This window comes from Cavia porcellus, unplaced genomic scaffold (assembly GCF_034190915.1).
Source record: "Cavia porcellus strain 051 isolate PalLab524CR breed Dunkin Hartley unplaced genomic scaffold, mCavPor4.1 scaffold_16, whole genome shotgun sequence".
Taxonomy (NCBI): Eukaryota; Metazoa; Chordata; class Mammalia; order Rodentia; family Caviidae; genus Cavia; species Cavia porcellus.
This window is the reverse complement of record NW_026947499.1, coordinates 21,715,959-21,735,334: the sequence shown is the minus strand read 5'-3', so window position 1 is coordinate 21,735,334 and position 19,376 is coordinate 21,715,959. Positions and strand designations below refer to the sequence as shown.

At 39.6% G+C, this 19,376-nt stretch overlaps 1 gene segment (V, D, J or C); it reads left to right on the top strand.

Annotated features, from left to right (window-relative positions):
- Window positions 1-1,663: 1,663 nt before the first annotated feature.
- Window positions 1,664-18,720, top strand: LOC134470775 (Ig lambda-2 chain V region-like). The segment is given in 4 exon segments: window positions 1,664-1,742; window positions 1,834-2,142; window positions 10,932-11,121; window positions 18,624-18,720. Coding segments are annotated over 4 exon segments (639 nt in total).
- Window positions 18,721-19,376: the final 656 nt, after the last annotated feature.

Sequence of the window (19,376 nt, the reverse complement as noted above, 5' to 3'; positions counted from 1 at the left end):
TCAATGAATGATCTACATAGGAGACAAGCAGTGAAATTTCAGGAGTCCATCATATCATGAGGTCCTAGGGGAAATTTAGCATGTGCCAAGATATGAGAAAATATTCCTTCCACAGGAATTGCAATGATTGTGTTTCACAGTGCACCCTCATACTGAATGGGGCTCATCAACTTCTGGAAGATATGGTACAGGACTGAGAGCACTGCTCCCACAGATTATTAGGTGGTTACTGGGTTTAAGAGGCCAGAGAAGAAAGATGCTCTGAAACTGTGATGTAGACAGTTCTGCCATGGGAGCCATATGAGCACACACACACACACACACACACACACACACACACACACACACACACGGGTTTGGGTGCCAATATTTGTCAAGTTTTCAGGGAAAATCAGTGTATTCCTACACTATTTTGAAAAAACAGAAAAATTTGAGGGGTAATTGAAATATATAGTCAATGTTTATACTTTTTTGTACATTTAGTTATGTTTCCATAAATCTCTCCTTTGTTTTAAATACTTACTGTATCATCCTTACCACTTTTTAAACTAGTTTTGTAAGTTCACTTTCGTTTCTCATTGATGAGGCTGTTATGACTGCTCAGTGTCCTCAATGCATTAATGACTTTCACAATTATGATTGTTTTCAGTAGAAATCACCTGGAGTCAGAGCTACAGGAGAGGTGGATTAAGGACACACCATAAAGCATGTCTCTCTGTGGGCCTGCATTTCTGCATAAATGATTATAGTTTCATCAAAACTTGTAAACTTTAACTGAAGAAGATTTTCGGAAAGGGCAAGAATGATCAGAGAAGTGAATCTGAGGGAAGGAGAAATATATTGAAGAGTGTGTTTTTTATTTCATTAATTTTAAACAATTCACCATATTTTTCAATAACACCACATAGACATCATTCAGAAATATGTTCAGAAATGCATCAGGCCTGATATATTGTGTCAGTGATCTTATGAGAGCCAAATTTGGTGGCACTTCCCTTCAATCCCAACACTGAGGAGGCTGAGGCAGGAGGATCACTGTGAATTCCAGGCTAGTCTAAGATACAAAGCAAAATCAAGGTCAGTCTGAACTACATACTGAAATCCTATCTCAAAAAGATGAAAAAAATTAAAAATATGCTCTCATTAAGTTGCACATTGTTAGGTGAGTTTCCAAGGAATTTTAATTGAGAGACCAAAACAGTGCACAATATCAGCTTCTCTACTCAAGGGATCTGATGTCTATGACCTGGAGGAAGCAGTAAATTATTCAGCTCTCCACTGCCCAGAATGTCTCCATCCAGGTTCCACTGAAATCGCAGGCAGTGAACTTGAGGTACTGAAAAAACGGAAACCTCCACTTCTAAGGAAAAGTGTTTATTGAGTAGGAAACTGCAGGAATACATCATCCCATCAGTGCTATTTTTATTGCTGACACTAGAGGGCGAGAGGAGCCTAGCCCTGGGACAAAAGTTAGCAACTCAAAATCTTTGTAGGTTGTAGTTCCTTGGTCAAATACTCACTGTTCCTTAACTCAGTAGGTGTGACCTGAACCAGCTGCTGAACTCTGTGGCAGGGGAATCTCATTTGCATGAAAACCCTGCCCACCACCTCCAGCAAGGTGGTAAGAGTTATAATGAAAGCTGAAGACTGCTTCTTGTACTAAGCAGACTTGTAAAGCACAGCCCTGGCTGTCTGCACCATGGCCTGGGCTCTTCTGCTCATACTTCTGGCTCACATCACAGGTCAGCAGGGATTTTCTGCCTGGGGCTGTGGAAGGCCACACTGCTGCCTCTGTCTCCTCTCCTGACCATCAGGTTCCTCACTTATTTTCAGGGGCCAAATCCCAGGCTGTGGTGACTCAGGAATCTTCACTGTACATCTCTCCTGGAGGGACAGTCACACTCACCTGTGCTTCCAGTACTGGGGCTGTCACAACCAGTAACTATGCTGCCTGGCTCCAACAGAAACCCTATGAAACACCCAAGGGGATAGTAGGTAATACCAGCAACCGGATCTCTGGTGTTCCTGCCCGATTCACAGGCTCCTTGCTTGGAGCCAAGGCCTCCCTCACCATCACAGGAGCCCAGAATGAAGATGAGGCCACCTATTACTGTGGCTTGTGGTACAGCAACCATTTGCACAGTGAGGCATGCCTATGGGGAAGTGAGACACAAACACCCTTGTGCAGACTCACCATATGTTCCTCAGCATCTCTTTCACGCAAACACAAGACCAGGAATACTATCTGCTACCTGAGAGAGATTTTCTTCGTGGGACTTCGAAGGGGAACTTGTGTTGCAACCACGGCAGCAACTCACAAAGAATTTCGTCTTCACCCATTTATGTGTCTTGCAATCCTTAGTCAGAGTGAGAATTTTATGGAGTGTAGAGATTTTTAGGGCTCCTGAATTAATCTCTTAGGAGATGTTCAGAAACATCAGTAGTCAAAGTCTCATGTTGTCCTGAACCTCAGTAAGCAAAGTGCTTGAGGCCTCCTGAGGCCTCCCGTGTTGGAGACCACAATGAAGTGGCTCTCAGCAGAATTTAAAATTAACTAATTGGATTTCTATGTTTGTCTGTATGTTTCTATGTTTATCTGCATGTTTGTCCTAGACCTAGCTGCCTGCTGATGCAGCTGATTCATAGTAAGTAAACCTCTATGAATCACTGGTCCTGGCTGAAGACTATAGTTGCCTGTGAGGCTAGAGATACCTCAAAGGGCAAGATAAGGCCACAGCTGAGGACACGTTGGCTCTTGTACTAATTAAGTAAATAAAGACTGCAGCTGAAAAATCTCACTCCTGCAGTCACACTCCTACCATAAATGTCATCTTGGAGATAAGTCAGTTCTCCTAAATTGGCATCATTTACTACTTGGAGAAGTCTTTGAAGAAACTCTGAAGGTCCTGCTCATTTCTTGCACTTTCCTTAGTTCCCCCAATCTTTGTTTTGGACCTAAAAATATGGGCAGTCCAGAGAAGTCTTTGTCTTAGCCCCCAGAGTCTCCAATTCAATTAAATGGTTTTGACCCTCTTGGAACCCTAAAATCATACCACTTGTCTCATTTTATTGAAGCCTTTGCGGTTTAAGAAACTGGGGATCTAGGTCAAGACCCAATAGTCCAGTATGTATTTCTTGGTTTCTCCAGATGTCCTGGGACCTGCAAGATTTCTTATCATATCTTCTCTCTTATGACATCTAGTGTTGTCCAGTGACATTCCAAGTGTTGTGCTGTGTCCCCACTGAGACAATGCCTCTGCCAGCAACACGTTGGTGCTGGGTGAGCAATGTCAAGTTTGAATCCTACAATAAATGTTATTTCTTAGGTTAACTTTATAAGCCTTTCCTTTAAAATCCTATGGTATCATTTACAATCCTAAAATATTTACCTGATAACATACTTACAACTAAGTTTTATCCATTTTCCCCAAAAAGTAATGGGATAAATTTTTAAATTTCAAATGAGAAAATATAAATAGGAAATATTCACTGAAAAAATATTTGCCATCATTCATAAACCACTTTTTTCAGCTACATGGAGCTATCCAGCTATTTTTATTGTCAGTATGCCCTACAGTACAGTTTAATAATTATTTACAAAATATTTACATTTGGTTACATAGTATAAATACTATAATGGTACTTTAAAGTACACAGGCAGATGTGCGTAGATTATGTACATGTAATATACAACATTGTATAATGGATTTGGGACATCTATGTATTTGGGAAAACACAGAGCTCACAACACCCAACATCACTGGCAGGAGAGCAGGATCCTGAAGTCAAAATCCTACAACCAATTGTACTAAGGTTTTTGGTACATGATTCATATTTGTCCATGACACCAAAGAAATAAGCCTCAAGCACTGAGGGGGACATAAAAGGATCATCCCAAAGCCATCAGAAGCTGCAGGTGCTCAGCAATACCTGGAAAACCCACCCTATGGCCTGCGTATATCTGCTCCTCCTTCCATCTCTCCTTCCTCTCTGCCCAGATTTATACAGATTTCACACAGCTGCCGTCAGTGCAACTTCTCTGTCGTTCTTCCTCATCCCCCATGTGTGCTGATTTTTATTTGGGGATCCAGTTCTCAGGCTATGATGATCCTGGTTCCTTCAAATATTCTATTTGTCAGAAAATCGGATATTTTCACTATGGCTGCTGTTTTGTAGAAAGCACAGATGGTCGGAAATTCATGAAACTCTCATAACAATTTTTGATACAAGCACTATGCACTCCTAGTCACCTGTCAGATCTGCATGCTCCTTCCCATGACAGAGTCCACTTAACACCCTTGAGATGCAGCCTTAGGATGAGGCTGAGCACTGTCATACGCTCTGTGACAGCTCTGCTCACACAGGAAGACCCAGACTGGAAATTAAGACATATACCCAGGTTATACTAAGTCTGAATACCAAGAGGAACATGTGACTGGACTATAAACACTTGGGCAGTGCTTGACACTGTTTGATGTTTGAGCAGAAGGAGAAGGATATGGGTGAATTGTTCCACTTGACATATTTCATACAAAAACAGAATTTAGTCATTTAATTTTGTTTCCTAAGAAAACAGTGATTGTGCTTTATGATCTGAAGACTGAAGTCATTGTATTTTCTCTTTTCAAAAGTAGCTTCAGTAATGTCTTTTTCACAACTAAGAGAAAAGAAAAGCTGTCTTCCAAACTTAAGATGTTAATATAAATTACATTTTATTAATCTTCATTTTACTACAAAGGAATTGAATGACTTTTTATAATTTTATAGACAATTTTATAGACAATTTTTATAATTTTATAGACAATCCAACAATAACAACAACAGCAACAACAACAAAAACAAAGCATATCAGAACAGAACAATGCAAGCAACACAACTTCAAAACAAGTCAAAAGGAAATCAGCAGTGACTACCATAATATCTCTTGCTTTCTTCTAAACAGTTGTCCTTACCTACAAACACAATAAATTCAAACAAAATAAAATAGTATAAAACCAATTAAAACAAAAGAATGAAAGTGTTAAGGGCCTTAACCACCACACAATAGAAAATCAACAATGGCTACCATAAGGCCTCTTACTTTCTTTTAAATAGCTGTCCATACCTTCACACATATTGAAATCAAATAATGACTAAAATCAATTGAAACAAAGAATTCAAGCATTATTGGAGTTCAAAACAAGATGTCAGGAAATCTCCAATGGCTACCATAGTATCTCATTTTCATCCAAGTAGCTGTTCATAATTTCACACGTAATAAAATCAATTCTTATAAACACTTTAGGAGAAGATCTCAGTGTTTGTAAGCCTATACAAATACATCTATCCTTTCTGTATTAGAGGGAACAACAAAAGAAAATACAAAAAAAAAAAAACAAGAAAGAAAAAAAAGAGACAAAAAGATAACAATAACAGAGAGCCCGAAACTAACAACACAGGCTTTAAAAACAAGGGAATAACATCTTTAAAATATTAAAACCTATGAAAGTTTGGGAAAAATTCTTCTTTACTAATGTTATGCAGCAAAATCTCCCTATAGAAGACATGATGTGGTGCCACTGTTAAGTAGCACATAAACTGATCTCTTTAAAAATTAGTATTATTCCAGATGTCAGAACATGATGTGATACTAGAGTAAGTATTAATGAAGACATTGTGTCTGGAGTCTACATAAGCAGATTCTCTGCAGAGACAGGGTTACATACATGGAACATCATGAGAAAACAGAGAGAGATACTGACCTTATGCAACAGTAAGTGAAGGAGCACCAAAGGCCACCACAACTGGGACTCAGATAGAGGGAAAAAAGTAGTCTGCTAGAAGTATCATGGGGAACATGGCCCTACCTGGGGGTTCTGGATGACTGACCTCCAGAACTATGTGTTGAATCATGATTTTCTGTGGCTACTGTCCAGTAAGTTTCTAGCATTTTGTTTATTGTAGTTCATTGTCAAGATCACTTATTAGTATGATGTGATTTTTTTGTTTGTTTGTTTTTGTCCTAGGCCAAGGCTCTGTGGTTACCCTACCAGAGACCCAAATCTCAGCTCTTTGTATTTATTATTGTGGGACAGGGTCTCATTAGATTGACCAGAATGTGAAAGAATTGTCCTGTGCTTCTGCACAGCTGGATGGAAAGAACTATTCACACAAAGTGTGACAGGGCAGAGCATTTGGCCCAGACTCACCTGCACCCTGAGTAGTGAGCATAAAGCCTATGGCACTGCATGGTTTCAGCAGTGCCCACGGAAGGCTCCTCAATGTGTGATGTGGGTTAAGAGAGATGGAAGCTTCAATAAGAGGATGGAACAGTGTCTCCATTGAAATAAGACTTTCCTGTACCTTGGACCTCAAGGTTCCACAAGCACTGGCTCTGACTCTGTTTCCTTTTTTATTTATTCGTGACCCTTGTTATTATTGTCATCATTGTTGTTCAGGTCTCATGGACAGGAGGTACAGATAGACAATCACACAGCAAGAAGGAATTTACATGAAAAACTTGTACATAAAGATTGTTTGGAAGATAAATAGAAAATTGAGGAAAAGGAGGACTGAATAATAAAAATAAAGAGAAAACTATTCTCATTTCTATGGAATCTCAATCAAGGAATTGTGTCCAATCCACTGATTTAAAGAGACAAGTCACTGAGGGACAACAGAAAAGGTGGTGAAGTGCATACTTCCTCTGTCCTTTCTTGTGGACATTGAGGCACCAGAGGTTGGTCATCCATTCATTTACCATCTCTCTCTACTCTGGGTGTCCTAAGTCACACTGAGTTCCAATATTTGTGTGTTAAATTTTCTTAAGATTATGTATCTCTTGGTCTGTCTGTCTGTGTCTGACTGTTTCACTGCTAGTCTATCTATATATATGTATGAGATCTGTATTCAGTTGTCAAATATTTAACTCAGAAAGAAAATCCAAGCTGTATGGTATTTGCATGTTGCAAACCTGCAAAAATGTACTTCACAATGATTATATAAATAGGAGATAGCCAAAACTGACTCAAGATATTATAAATGTAATGACCCACAATCAACATGAACAATATTATATGTGAAAATTACAAAGAAAAAGGATTTTTATCATAAATTCAAACATTCTTCACATAGTAGCAAGTGTAACCTATGTTCTATTACTAACATTTCCCTGAACTATCAGGAAGGAATTGAGCTAAGAGCAGGACTCCTGAGAGGTTCCTGAAACATATTTAACATTTGAAAAGAGTTCAAATGAGAGGAGGCAATAAGTCATGGGAGCTTTGGGCTCCCAGTGCTAGATCCTCATATAATGTCAGAGGCTCATGGCAAGGGAATCTCTGGTGCTGTAGCCATGGCCTGAAGCAGACAGAAACTTGGCCTTGCAGATGAAAAGCATGGTCTCAAATCAAGCTCACACTTGAGCAAGCACCATCATCCAATATCTACCAAGACCATTTTCCTCTGTTGTCCACCATTTCTGCATATAGATGGAATCCAGGATCATGGAATTAAACAGCCACGTGCGTTGACCAATCCCTGCATTTGCCACTGGTGACCAAGTGCTGGAACAAAAAGTACAGATAATTATTTGAGCGTGACAAAATTTCTTCTTGAGTGATGAAAACTGAAGAAATGGATCATGGTATGGAACATGTAACACCAACAATTTGTATGCATAAGCGTAATTTAACTCAAACATTCTTTTGCAGTGCATCGACCTGTGTGTGTTTACTAGACAGGAACCCTACCACTGAGCTGTACTGAGTAGCCCAAATTTTATATCAGGTATCACGTACAACAATTTTGAAAACATATTTATAAATTTCAAACTATGTAAAAGCAAGATATGCTTACAAACGTATCCTCACAAACACTATCACTGAGCTATATTTACAGTCCAAAATTTTAGATTTTGTGTATTTTACAAATAACAATTAGTAGTTAAACTTAAAACTATGTATAAATATACTTTCAAAATATCATTCGCACACAAATATTTTACCGTATTTTAGCTGATGCTCATCATTTACAAAAATAGCATTAAGATTTGTGGGAGACTAAACTATAGGATAAGAGGAGTCCTTGTTGAACTTCCCAAGGGACTACAGAGCGGGTGAAAGACTGCCCCCTCCTCTGTTTGCATGGAGAAATGCAGCCGCCCACAGAACCCCCTGGGCAGAGCAACATGGACCTCTGAGGCTCAACAAAAAATTATATATGTGGATATAAAGTTATTATATTCCTTCTTAATCATTTACTTTCTTAAATTTTAGATTTCATATTTGCTACATTGCCTTGCTTTACTAATAAAAACAGAATTTTCTAGAATCTTACAAAGCTTGTCCTCTAGAGAAAGGGTCCCTGGTCCCAACTGACCTGAAGTTTATCTCTTTGTCTTTAATTCCTTGTTGCACTACCTAGCTCAGTTCACAGGCTGGCTCCTGCACTGAGTGTTGACTAAATTTGTTGTCCACAATTCTTTTCTGAAACCACCAGGCCTCAAGTTTACTTTATCTGGTAACAAAGGCTTAAAAAATAATAATAGAGTTGATGAGATCCTAAAAGTGAAAGCTTAGTTTAATAAGGTAGATGTTCTTATAAGAAACACTGGCACAGAGAACATTGAAGGTGGTAAGGCAATTTGAAGACACTGAGAGATATTGGTCATCTGTAAGCCAAGAAACAGGATCTGAGAGGAAACAAACCTGCTGTCACGTTGTCTGGGCTTCCAGCCTCCAGAACTATGAAAAATAAACTCCTGCTGCTACAGTCATCCAGTCTGTGATCTCAGTTTATGACAGCTTTAGGGAATCATTAAAATGGTTTACTATTCTAATTCCCATTAGTTCAATTACTGTGACTTTTTTGTCAATAATGCCCTTGTTTGGAAGTCATCTTTAGTAACAGTGAGAGTAAGTGCAGACAGTAACATTTTTCTCCAATAGCACCAGACAGGACTTCTTACCCTGAGACTTACTCATACTCTTAGATGTATTTACATCTGTCCCTCCCCTACTACCACTCTCTTTCCTGACCACCTCTATCTGTCAAATCCACGCTCAGCGATAATCGCACCATTCAGACACGCAATTCACAATTAGTGCTGTTTGGAAATACCAGCCTTAAACTCTGGCTCTCTAGCTTTCATCCCTGCCAGGGTGAGGGAATACTTTTCCTCCCACCAGATGGCAGTGTTGGCTGTGTTGTCAAGAGCATGAAGGATGTTTAAGAAAGTCCCCCAGGCTCTATATGAGACATATTTCTGCTCCAAAATCTTAGATTAGTTTTGGAGAATTATTCCAGCCTTTACTTTAGATATTGATTCTCACCCTCATTTTCAAAGTCCTTCACATGATAGACATGCATTAACAATAAACTATATGAACAGCCAATATAGCAACAGAACAGTCCATATTTCACAGTGTACTTAATAAAACCTGCCCAATCCTAAAGCAACCAGTGTGACATTTCCAACATGCAGGAAGGTCCCTCCACAGCCTTCAAGCTGATCTTCATATGAGAGATCACCTCATGTAGACTAAGAGACAGGTATTTCCACAAGTGTACCAGCCATGCTGGGATTGGGGACACAGCCACATGGAGTTACAAATGAGGTCGGGAGTACAGTGCACACATCTCCACAGGGCTTTAACCTAGAATCTGAGAGTAGGGGGAGGAAAGCAGAATCCTCCATATGCCATCATCTTCTTTGTACTACATTGTCCTTCCCTAGCTTCACTAATACAACATTGTATGAAAATGTATTTCTAAATTATAGATATCTGAAGAAAGGGAAATTATCAGGATCAAACAGCAATAAGTGACAATTTGAAGACTTAATTGATTTTTTATTTCCTGTGTAATGTTAGTGAGTTTACCACGAAGACTTACTTACACAGAACGTCATGAAGATAAACTCAAATATGGGACAAAAAAAAAAAAACAAGAAAAAATGAGTCCTTTCTCATACATAGATTTGAGAAAATGAGATTTGTGGTTAACAGTCACATTAACTATAGTAAATATCTTTCCTATGGGTGAGTTGCTGGCTGTTTCCTTGGGAGTCATCAAAGACAACCATGGGCAACACTCAGCATTAGCTGATGATGTGAGCAGAGGTCTCCAGTAAAGAACCAAATATGCACTGAGCAGGGGCTACCACATCTCTCACCTCTCCTCTCCTCTCCTCTCCTCTCCTCTCCTCTCCTCTCCTCTCCTCTCCTCTCCTCTCCTCTCGTCTCTTCTTTTCTTCTCTCACTTCTCTTCTTTTTCTAGTGTCACAGATGAGCTCTGACCCAAGTGGCCACATCAAACTATTTACTGAGTAATAGTTTACAGACTGTGCCATGCTAAGATGCAATTGGGAAAGGTGTCATGGACAGGTTCCAGAATTAGCTGATAGAGCCACTGCATCCCACTGTGGGCCACCAGAGGAGCAAAATAATTGTGGCAATAACAAGAAATTTCAGAAATGGAGGATGAGGTGATTGAAATGCACACACTTGTGCTCCACTTAAAGGCTGTGGTTTAGGGGCTCAGCAAGCTTATATGAGTCCACATGGTGATATTTAAAGGTCACTAGGGATAGAAATCGGTATGAAAGGAAATCAATGTAAATTATCCATCTTAGCCACCAGCCTTGTTAAATACTAACTTTGGTAAGGAGAAGATTTGCATAGGCAAATCTGACCAGTAATGAACTGAGAGAATAAAAGGCTTGGAATTCCTGACTCAGTTTAGGGTCCGAAGGACTTATAATTGGAGCATCTTTACCATGGTTGGGCTCTTCTCTTCTTCACCATCACCATTCTCTTCACAGGTCAGGTGGGACAAATGGTCACTGCCTCCATAAAGACAATTGTTGCCCACACTCAGACACCAGCCCTGTCCTTCCCCCTGGAACAGTTCTGTCTCCCAGTGGGATTCTTAATGGAGGTCTGTGTTGCCAGGGTCTCTCTCCCAGAATTTGCTGACACAGCTGCCCTCTGCATCTGCCTCCATGGGACAGACACTCAAACTCACCTGTACCCTGAGCAGTGGCTACAGTAACTACAATGTGGACTGGTTCCAACAGAGCCAGAGCCAGGGCCCTCGGTTTGCGATGCGATTGGGTACTAGTGGTATTGTGGGCTCCAAGGGGTATGGAATCCCTGACCGATTCTCAGGATAAGGCTCTGGCTTAGATCGGTACCTGACCACCCAGAGACATCCAAAAAGAATATGAGAATGTCTACTACTGTGGGGTAAACCATGGCAGTGACAGTAGCTTTGTATGACCCACAGTGACTCAGCCAAAGGGGAAGTGAGACACAAATTTCTGACTGATCTATCCTGTGCTTGATTCCTTCCCCATTGTCCTGACTCACAGCTCAGAGAGAGCCTCCTGATCCTGCTTGAGAAATTCTTTCTTTCACTATACCATGACTGGCCTGAGAATGCAAGTGCTCAAGAACAAGCAAGGGCAGTAACATTTTAATTAGGGGCTAATGTCACCCTGAAGTCCCCTGACTCCAGCTGTGTACCAACCTGCACTGATCCCCTTATACCTGAAACTCAAACCAGAATTCTTGAGATTCCTTAAAATTGCACCTCCAACCTTAAAACATATATATATACACACATATGCAGTCCACCTTAAGATAGTCATTGATATTCACTCAGATGTCAGCCTGCCTGAAAATAGAGGAATAAAACCTGATTGTTCCACAGCTTCAGTCTCTAGGTGAGTCCTCTTGTGCCATTATTACAATAGATAAATTACAATTTTAATTACATTGTGTCCTAGGCACAAATATTTTCTTAGAAGTATTTCATCTATTTGAGGCAGATGAAGTATTTCACCTATTTGTGGCAGTTTTCAGTCACCAGTGTCCTGAAGGAATTTTATTTTACAGATGATAGAGCTGTTCACAGGTGCATTCACAGTGTAATACACATCTCTGTCTTTTGTTCCATTTTTCTGTATTTCATATTGTGGGTTTCAGTCATTTTCTCACCATGGAGACAAAATATTTAAACCCACAACCTAAAAAAAAGGAGGATTACTTGGGCCTCATATATTTTTAAGGATTCCAAGGCAGGCAGGAAATGATGGAAGGATCTGAGAAAGGAAAGGTGATCATCTAGTGGAATCCAGGAAATGAAGAGAGTGAAGAAAGAAACTGGAGAGAAAGATCCACCCTCAAAGTCCTGTCCCCAATCACCTGCTTCTAAGCAAGCTCCATACCCTAACAGCATTCAACAACTGAACTTATTAGTATATGAATCCACTGATAAGTATAGCACCCTCCTGACCTAATCTCTATCTAAAAGTCCCATATCTGATTTCATGAGAGTTCTGAAGGACATTTCAGATCTCAACCACATCAGTGATTTTGCCCAGAAAGAATAGCAATGGTCACTTATCAGGATTTTCCAGGGTTTGACCTTGACCCAGAGGGTCAGGTGCACACACATGATGCATATGAACTTCACTAAGATGGCTAGTTAACCTCATCTCCATCTGCACAGAACTCTCCAGTTATGCTGTGGTGGTGTGTGTGTGGGAATGTTAACAAATGAGAGACAGATGACCTACAGAGGAAGGTGGGCCTCTCCGAGCCTGCTCTGTACTCTAAGCATTGTGAGAGGGACTCACTGCTATTTACAGTGTGGATTTATTCATGCAGTGTTGTCAAAGTCATTGTTAGGGCTGATGCCCTTGTCTTGTAAAATGTGCCATTTTCATTTAAATAAGTCATTTTCTTTATCATGAGTCATGACCAAGATATAACTTCATATACGTTCACAAATTCCACTGTTTATACAGGCAAAGACACATATGAATTTTAAGTTACAAAGCATCTTTACCTCTCACTCTTGAGATACAGGGACAGAGAGAAAGAGAGAGAGAGAGAGAGAGAGAGAGAGAGAGAGACAGAGAGAGACAGAGAGAGACAGAGAGACAGAGAGAGACAGAGAGAGACAGAGACAGAGAGAGAAAGATACAGTACATTCAATTCCTTGTGTGCATATATTTATGTTTCTGCCTGATAAATCCCTTAGTGTGCTTTAGCAAAACATACAAAATAAATTCTTTCCCATGAGAGGAATAACTGAACCTAAGATTATTTGACAACAAAGTTGAAGTTATGTTTTTCATCAGCACTTTTAGAAACCCTGAAATGCTGTCTGGTGACTTAATGGGCTACATGGCAATGATTTCCATATAACTGATGCCCTTCGGTAGTATAGGAATTCACTTTGAGGGATTTATAGGAAATCATAGGTGGGGAACTGAGAGCTCTACTCTTGTGATCCACAGTGGGTTTTAAACAGTGTCAGATATCATTTGGAGTATCACAAGCAGAAATGTCCTCCAAAGTTTGTTTTAACTAATTTGAGAACATGAATTGCTTGAGAAACTCAGTTCTAAGGACATGTCCAACCTCAGAAACAACTGCAGATATGTGAGCTTGCAGTTCATAATAGTGCCAAGCAGAGTCCCATCTTCTATGATGTAAGACAACAGTGAGTGACCTGCTCGTTATCCCAGAGAGGTATGCACTTCCTATGCCAATTGTCCTATACTGTTGTGTACAGTAATTTGGTTCACCCTGTCTCTCTGAAACTGACTCCATTTATCGAATGTAACTTCTCCTATACAGTTTTTCTTCTCTCCTTTTTGAATAAAATTATGAGGTCAGAAGGCTTTGTTTAAAATCTATGTAAGTAATCAGTGAACTTTAGTAACTGATGCTGCAGCTACCATGGAAATCCTTCTTATTAAAAGAGTAACAACAAAGAAAGTTCTTTGGAAATCAATGGAGATATAATGTTCCCTTCAGTCCTGAAAAGTGGCAACCAGCCTAGGAGAAGAAAGCAAAGAACAAGGTTGAGGATCTGAGTGTTCAGGTGCATAGGACACAACAGCTCAGTGCACAAGGAGACAGAGAGGTAGTGCTGGGCCAAGGCTCCGCCCTTTGCTTCTGAACCAGATGACTTGTTTGGAAGCCAGTTAATTGCCAATGAAGATTTACATCTTCTCTGTATCCCAAATATGATAAGAGCAATGGATTCAGTCTTGACTGTTATTTCAGATCACACATGCATTTCTTTCCTGAAGCCAATATCTGTACTGTGCCACAAATTAAAAGGGAAGAATTAAGATACACAGTTTAGAGAACATGGAAAGCACAAGCCAAAAACCTCATGTCTACCCAAATTCTACTGATTCTAAAATCTGAAACTAAGTGATTTCAAATCGAGGTGTTTTCCAATTATCCTGAAAGAGTTCAATGGAAAATTAATAGTGAAAACCAAGGAACCAAAAGTACATACCATTTCAGCCAGTGCTGAATGCTGCACTTTAAAAATCCTAGGAAACGCATTTTAAAATCACAGTGTCAAGCGCTAAAAAGTGAAAGCTGAATGTGGAAAACCTATTCCCAGATGCCAGCACAAGAGTAACTCATGTGCTGAAGTGGTGTGGTAGAGGTTCTTAAAGGAAACACATAAGATTCCAACAATGAAGCCTTTTACACTCTTCGACAAATGGGAAAGGAATAAACAGATGTCATCAAAGTAAATGTAATGTAATTTAAAAACCAAAAAATAATGTTAAAGATCAAACTGTGTGGGAACTCAAGTTGGAAACCATGCATCTTAAAATATTTTTGAAATAAAGGAACCGATAGTTTGGAAAATTATTTAAAATTCTCCCTACTTCCTGATCATCTGTCTCCTGTTTTGCTCTGTAAGATATACACAAATGGGCTTTATTTGTCATACTAATTGTCTTTGTTCACTCAAAAGAAACTGTTGTTCTCTTGTTTGCCTTCATTGTAAGAGAGAGTCTCCTGTGTCTATGACTTCTATTGGATGTAGCATTTTAGCCATTCTCTTAAGAATATCACTGTGTAGTAACTATTGTGCTTATTGAATTACTATTTTATGAAACATACAACAAGGAAATTAAAATCCTATGTTACAGAAGATACTTAATAAACTACCGAATACAAATAGTCATGAAAGCATACTAGGAGGCACTGGGAGCCTTCTCAAGGATTGGCAAAGCCTGAAAAGAGCACAAGGTGGTGCGGGGAGGGGGGGGGGTTTGTGCTGAGAGGCCTGAGACAGAGGTCAGAGCAGGTGCTTCCTCCCATGAGAAAACACAGAGTTCACCACACTTGGCTGCCCTGACCGCTGAGCAGGTCTCCAATCTCAGGCTCCTACAATTGATGGTGGTGACAGTGTTGGGAAAAGATTCATAGTTTACATGACACAAAAGAACAATCGGTCATCAGCACTGAGGAGGAAATACAAAAGGATCATCATAGAGTGAGCAGCAGCAATGGGTGTTCCAGAACTCTTGGAACATCCTCACTGTGGCAATCACGTATTTACTTTTCCTTCCATCTCTCCCCACTCTCTGCTCAGGTCATGTAGATTTCACACTCCTGTGTTATGTGCAACCTTTTTGTCCTTCTTCCTCATCTCTGATGTATGTTGATTTGTATGTTGGGGTCCAGTTCTCAGGCTCTCGTGAACCTGGAACCCTCAAAGACCCTATCTTTCAAAAGCTCCATCATTAGCATCTGTGGCCGCGTGTTAGCTATCGCTGATGGTCATGTTCCATAATGTCTCCAGTAGAATGTGTCCAAACGTTCACAACAATGATTTTTGACATAAGTAATAGGCATGCTTAGTCTCTGTCAGGTCTGCAAATTCCTTCCTGTCACAAAGCCAGCTTACACCTTTTAGGGCCCAGCCTTTTGATGAAGCTGAGTGCCATCCTATGATCAGTGACAGTACTGTTCAACACAGGGAGACCCACATTGGAAGGCAAGAGGTGAACATAGGTTTGACTGATGCTGAATACACAGATGATCCTGTGACCAGGCAGTGAACACTCTGGCAGACTCAAACTGATTGTCCATGAAGTGAAAGTTTTGTGAAGCTGTATGAATTTATTTGTCTTCATGTTTCATAACTCATGTTAAGTACACATATGAGTTATTTTGTTTGAGATGTTTCACAACAAAACACAATGGAGTTATTTGATTTTCCTAAAGGTACAGTGATTGTGGTTTAAATCTGAGGTCAAGATCTGAGGTCCATGTATTTCTTCTGTACAGAATTATCTTCATAATGTTGTTTTTGCATCTAAGAGAAAAACAAAGGAATCAACCACTTTTAAATGTAATAAATTACATTTTACTATTTTCTTTTAATACAAAGGAATTGCATACCACATTTAAAATAGTAAGACCTACGAAAATTTGGAAAGACTTCTAAATTTTCGTTGAATATCTCCATATAGAAGATATGGAGAGTTGCCAACTTTCAATGCCACATATCATGATCTTTCTAAAACACAGTGTCATCGCAGATGTCAGTAAAATGAGGTGATGTGAGAGTCAGGTAGCAAATACACTATGTCTAAGAGTACACATAGGAAGATGTCCTGAGAGGACAGGGACACAGAGCGAGAACAACATGTGAAAATGGAGACACAGCCTGGACTTAGGCAGCACTATGCCCAAAAGAGCCACGTGCTGTGCACAACTGGGACTCAGGAAGAGGGAAGGAAGGAGTCAACTAGAGGTACCATGGGGAACACAATCCTGCCTGTGGCCTTTGGATGACTGAACCTTAGAACTGTGTCTATGATGATCTATTTCAATGGTTACTACCCACTGAGTTTCTGGTACTTTATTGTTTATTCCTAGAATTATTTCAACCTTAGTCTTGATCACTTAATAGTACGATGTTTTTTTCTTTCTTTTGTACTGTGGTTAGGACCCAATGTTACTATAGCACTAACAACATCTCAGCTCTTTGTATCTATATTTTGTGACACATGTCATTAAATTCACCAGGCTATCCTCAAAATTTCAGTCTTTTTGTCTTGGCCTCTTCAGTAGCTTCATAAAGGCATGTGCCAACATGCCCAGAAGACTCATGGTATTGCTGAATATGCATGCATTTTCTGTATGTTCCCCTGAATTTACCCATAAGTAGGATAATATTTTTGCTTACACTTTAAAACTTTATGACTGAATAATTACATGGAAAGTTTAAAATTGAGAGATTTTCTGTTTTAGAATGTATAAATATATAACTTTTAAAGATTAATAAAACTCTTAATTATTACATAGAGACAATTTTTAATTATTCTAATTATTCACTGATGTCAGTATGTCAAAGCTGACCATGTAGAAATCTGTGAGTTCACTACCTGGGATGAAAAATAAATTCTCTAGACATTCTTTATATTTGAGAGTACTACAAGAGAAGCTGCCATTTTCAGAGAGAAACTCTGATACTAGAATATAATGCAAAAAATAGAATTATGGTTAGTTATCAGGAGAAGTAAAAAGAGAAATTCTCTGAGCCATGCAGAACTATTTATACCCAAAGCCACACCAGGCTTGTGTTACACCAGTCCTCCAAAGATGTAATGTTCATAGAAATCACGTGAGGACTTTATAAAATGTGTGAAACGTACATTTTATTTATACTATCATGAAGTGAACAGCACTCCTCTGTCATACCCTCCACCATGACAATTGGGTCTTGAAGTCAGCTGGCCATGACCTGGATCCTCTAAACCTATGATACAGAATAAACCTCTCATTTATTTTATAAGAATCAGATATTTTATCTAACTCATGATAAAACTGAAAAAGTACCATACCTTTTATCTGTATTTTCTAAGATTTCCCCATATCAACTGAATTTATTAAATAATGTAGTGTTCTTATTTATCCTCCCAAATACTTACCAGTACGCCCCAATGGGCCAAGCTGTTCAGGAATCAAGGACAGAGAGGAGATATAGGGGAGGGGTTGGTTGGCATCAGGAGCAGCATGAGATTTGAGTTCATTTATGACCTGTCTGTGTTATTAGCTAATTTAGCTCTTATATCAAGGAGCCTGTGGAATAGGCAAGTCTTCCTAGAAAACTCTTGAGAGACTGGGTTCTTCCCACTGATGAGGCTAAAGTAGAAACTCAAAAGGGAGAAGAGGTAGAGGCTGCTCCTAGGGGGAGGACTCAATCTGTCCTTGGGCACAGGCAGCAAGTAGTTAAGGTTATGGTCTGAGCAGGAGCCATCAGTCCTCTGCTCCCAGACACAATGGACCTAAGCCTGGGCAGCAGCGAACACTATTACTGTTTATGAGGAAATGGATAGGCTCTCAACAAGGAAACCAGACACTTGCATCATGGCTAAGGGATGGCTTGGGTCACTAGTAAGTCCTTCTTGTCTACTACAGAGCTTCAGGCCAAGTTCAGTGTAGTTTCTGCCTCCCTCCTAGAAACAACACACAGGCATTGTTTGTAAGTAGACCCAAGGTAGGAGAACTTGGTCTTTTCTTGGGATTGAGAATATACATGATAGACCTGCAGTGAGCTTGCTTGAGCAGAGCTCTGGGGTGTCTGCACCATGGCCTTGATCTCAGTTATTTCTTGTTTGTCATCTTTCACTGCAGAGGTCAGGACTGTGTCTTGATTCTTCAGCTCACTGAATCTGACTTTCAGACTCATTCCTAAAATGTACTCTTTTCTTATCCTTTCTTCATACCACAATGAATTTTTGTGTTGTCATGGTCTCTGTCCCAGCTTGTGCTAACTCAATCACCCTTTGCCTTTGCCTCCCTCAGGGCCTCGGCCAAGCTCACTTGCACCCACAACAGTGAATATAAATCCTATGGCATTGTACGGTTTCAGCAGTACCCAGAAAGGCTCCTCAGCATTTGATGAGCGTTAAGAGCAATGGAAGCTTCAATAAAGGGGATGAAATTCCTGATTACTTCTTGGGCTCCAGCTCTGTTACTGACTGCTGTTTGACCACTACCAATATCTCTAGGGATGATGGTGACTCTGAGGTAGTGCAGATGACAACATTGGTGGATCATGTAGTTAAAAAACAGTGAAGAGATGAAAGGGGAATTTAACAAGGCTACCACAAAACACACAGAAATAATGTTTGACAACCTGAAGATTCAAAACTTTCTGTATTTTGAAATTGTCAAGATGTACTTAGAAATTACTACATCAGGATTCTACAAATAGCATGTATCTCTAGTGATGATGCAAAAAATGAAATGAAAACAACAAACTGTATTTCTCATATTTGGTCTGCTATGTTGTCAGAATGAGGTACAAACACATTTTTCTTTCAGTCTTCAGACATGAGAGTTGAATAAGTATACTCTTGTAAGTACTAACATTAAAGTGCATTTGATTTTCCAGCATTATGAGTGCCTCACAAAATTTTTCTATTTCATTAGGATTCAAAAAGTAAAAGTTTGCCTAAGTATTGAGATGCAAAAAATCAAAAGATTTCCATTTTCTCACATAATTGCTGCCTGTGTTTTGGGAGTGCAGGGCAAAAAAAACAATTACCTTCAACA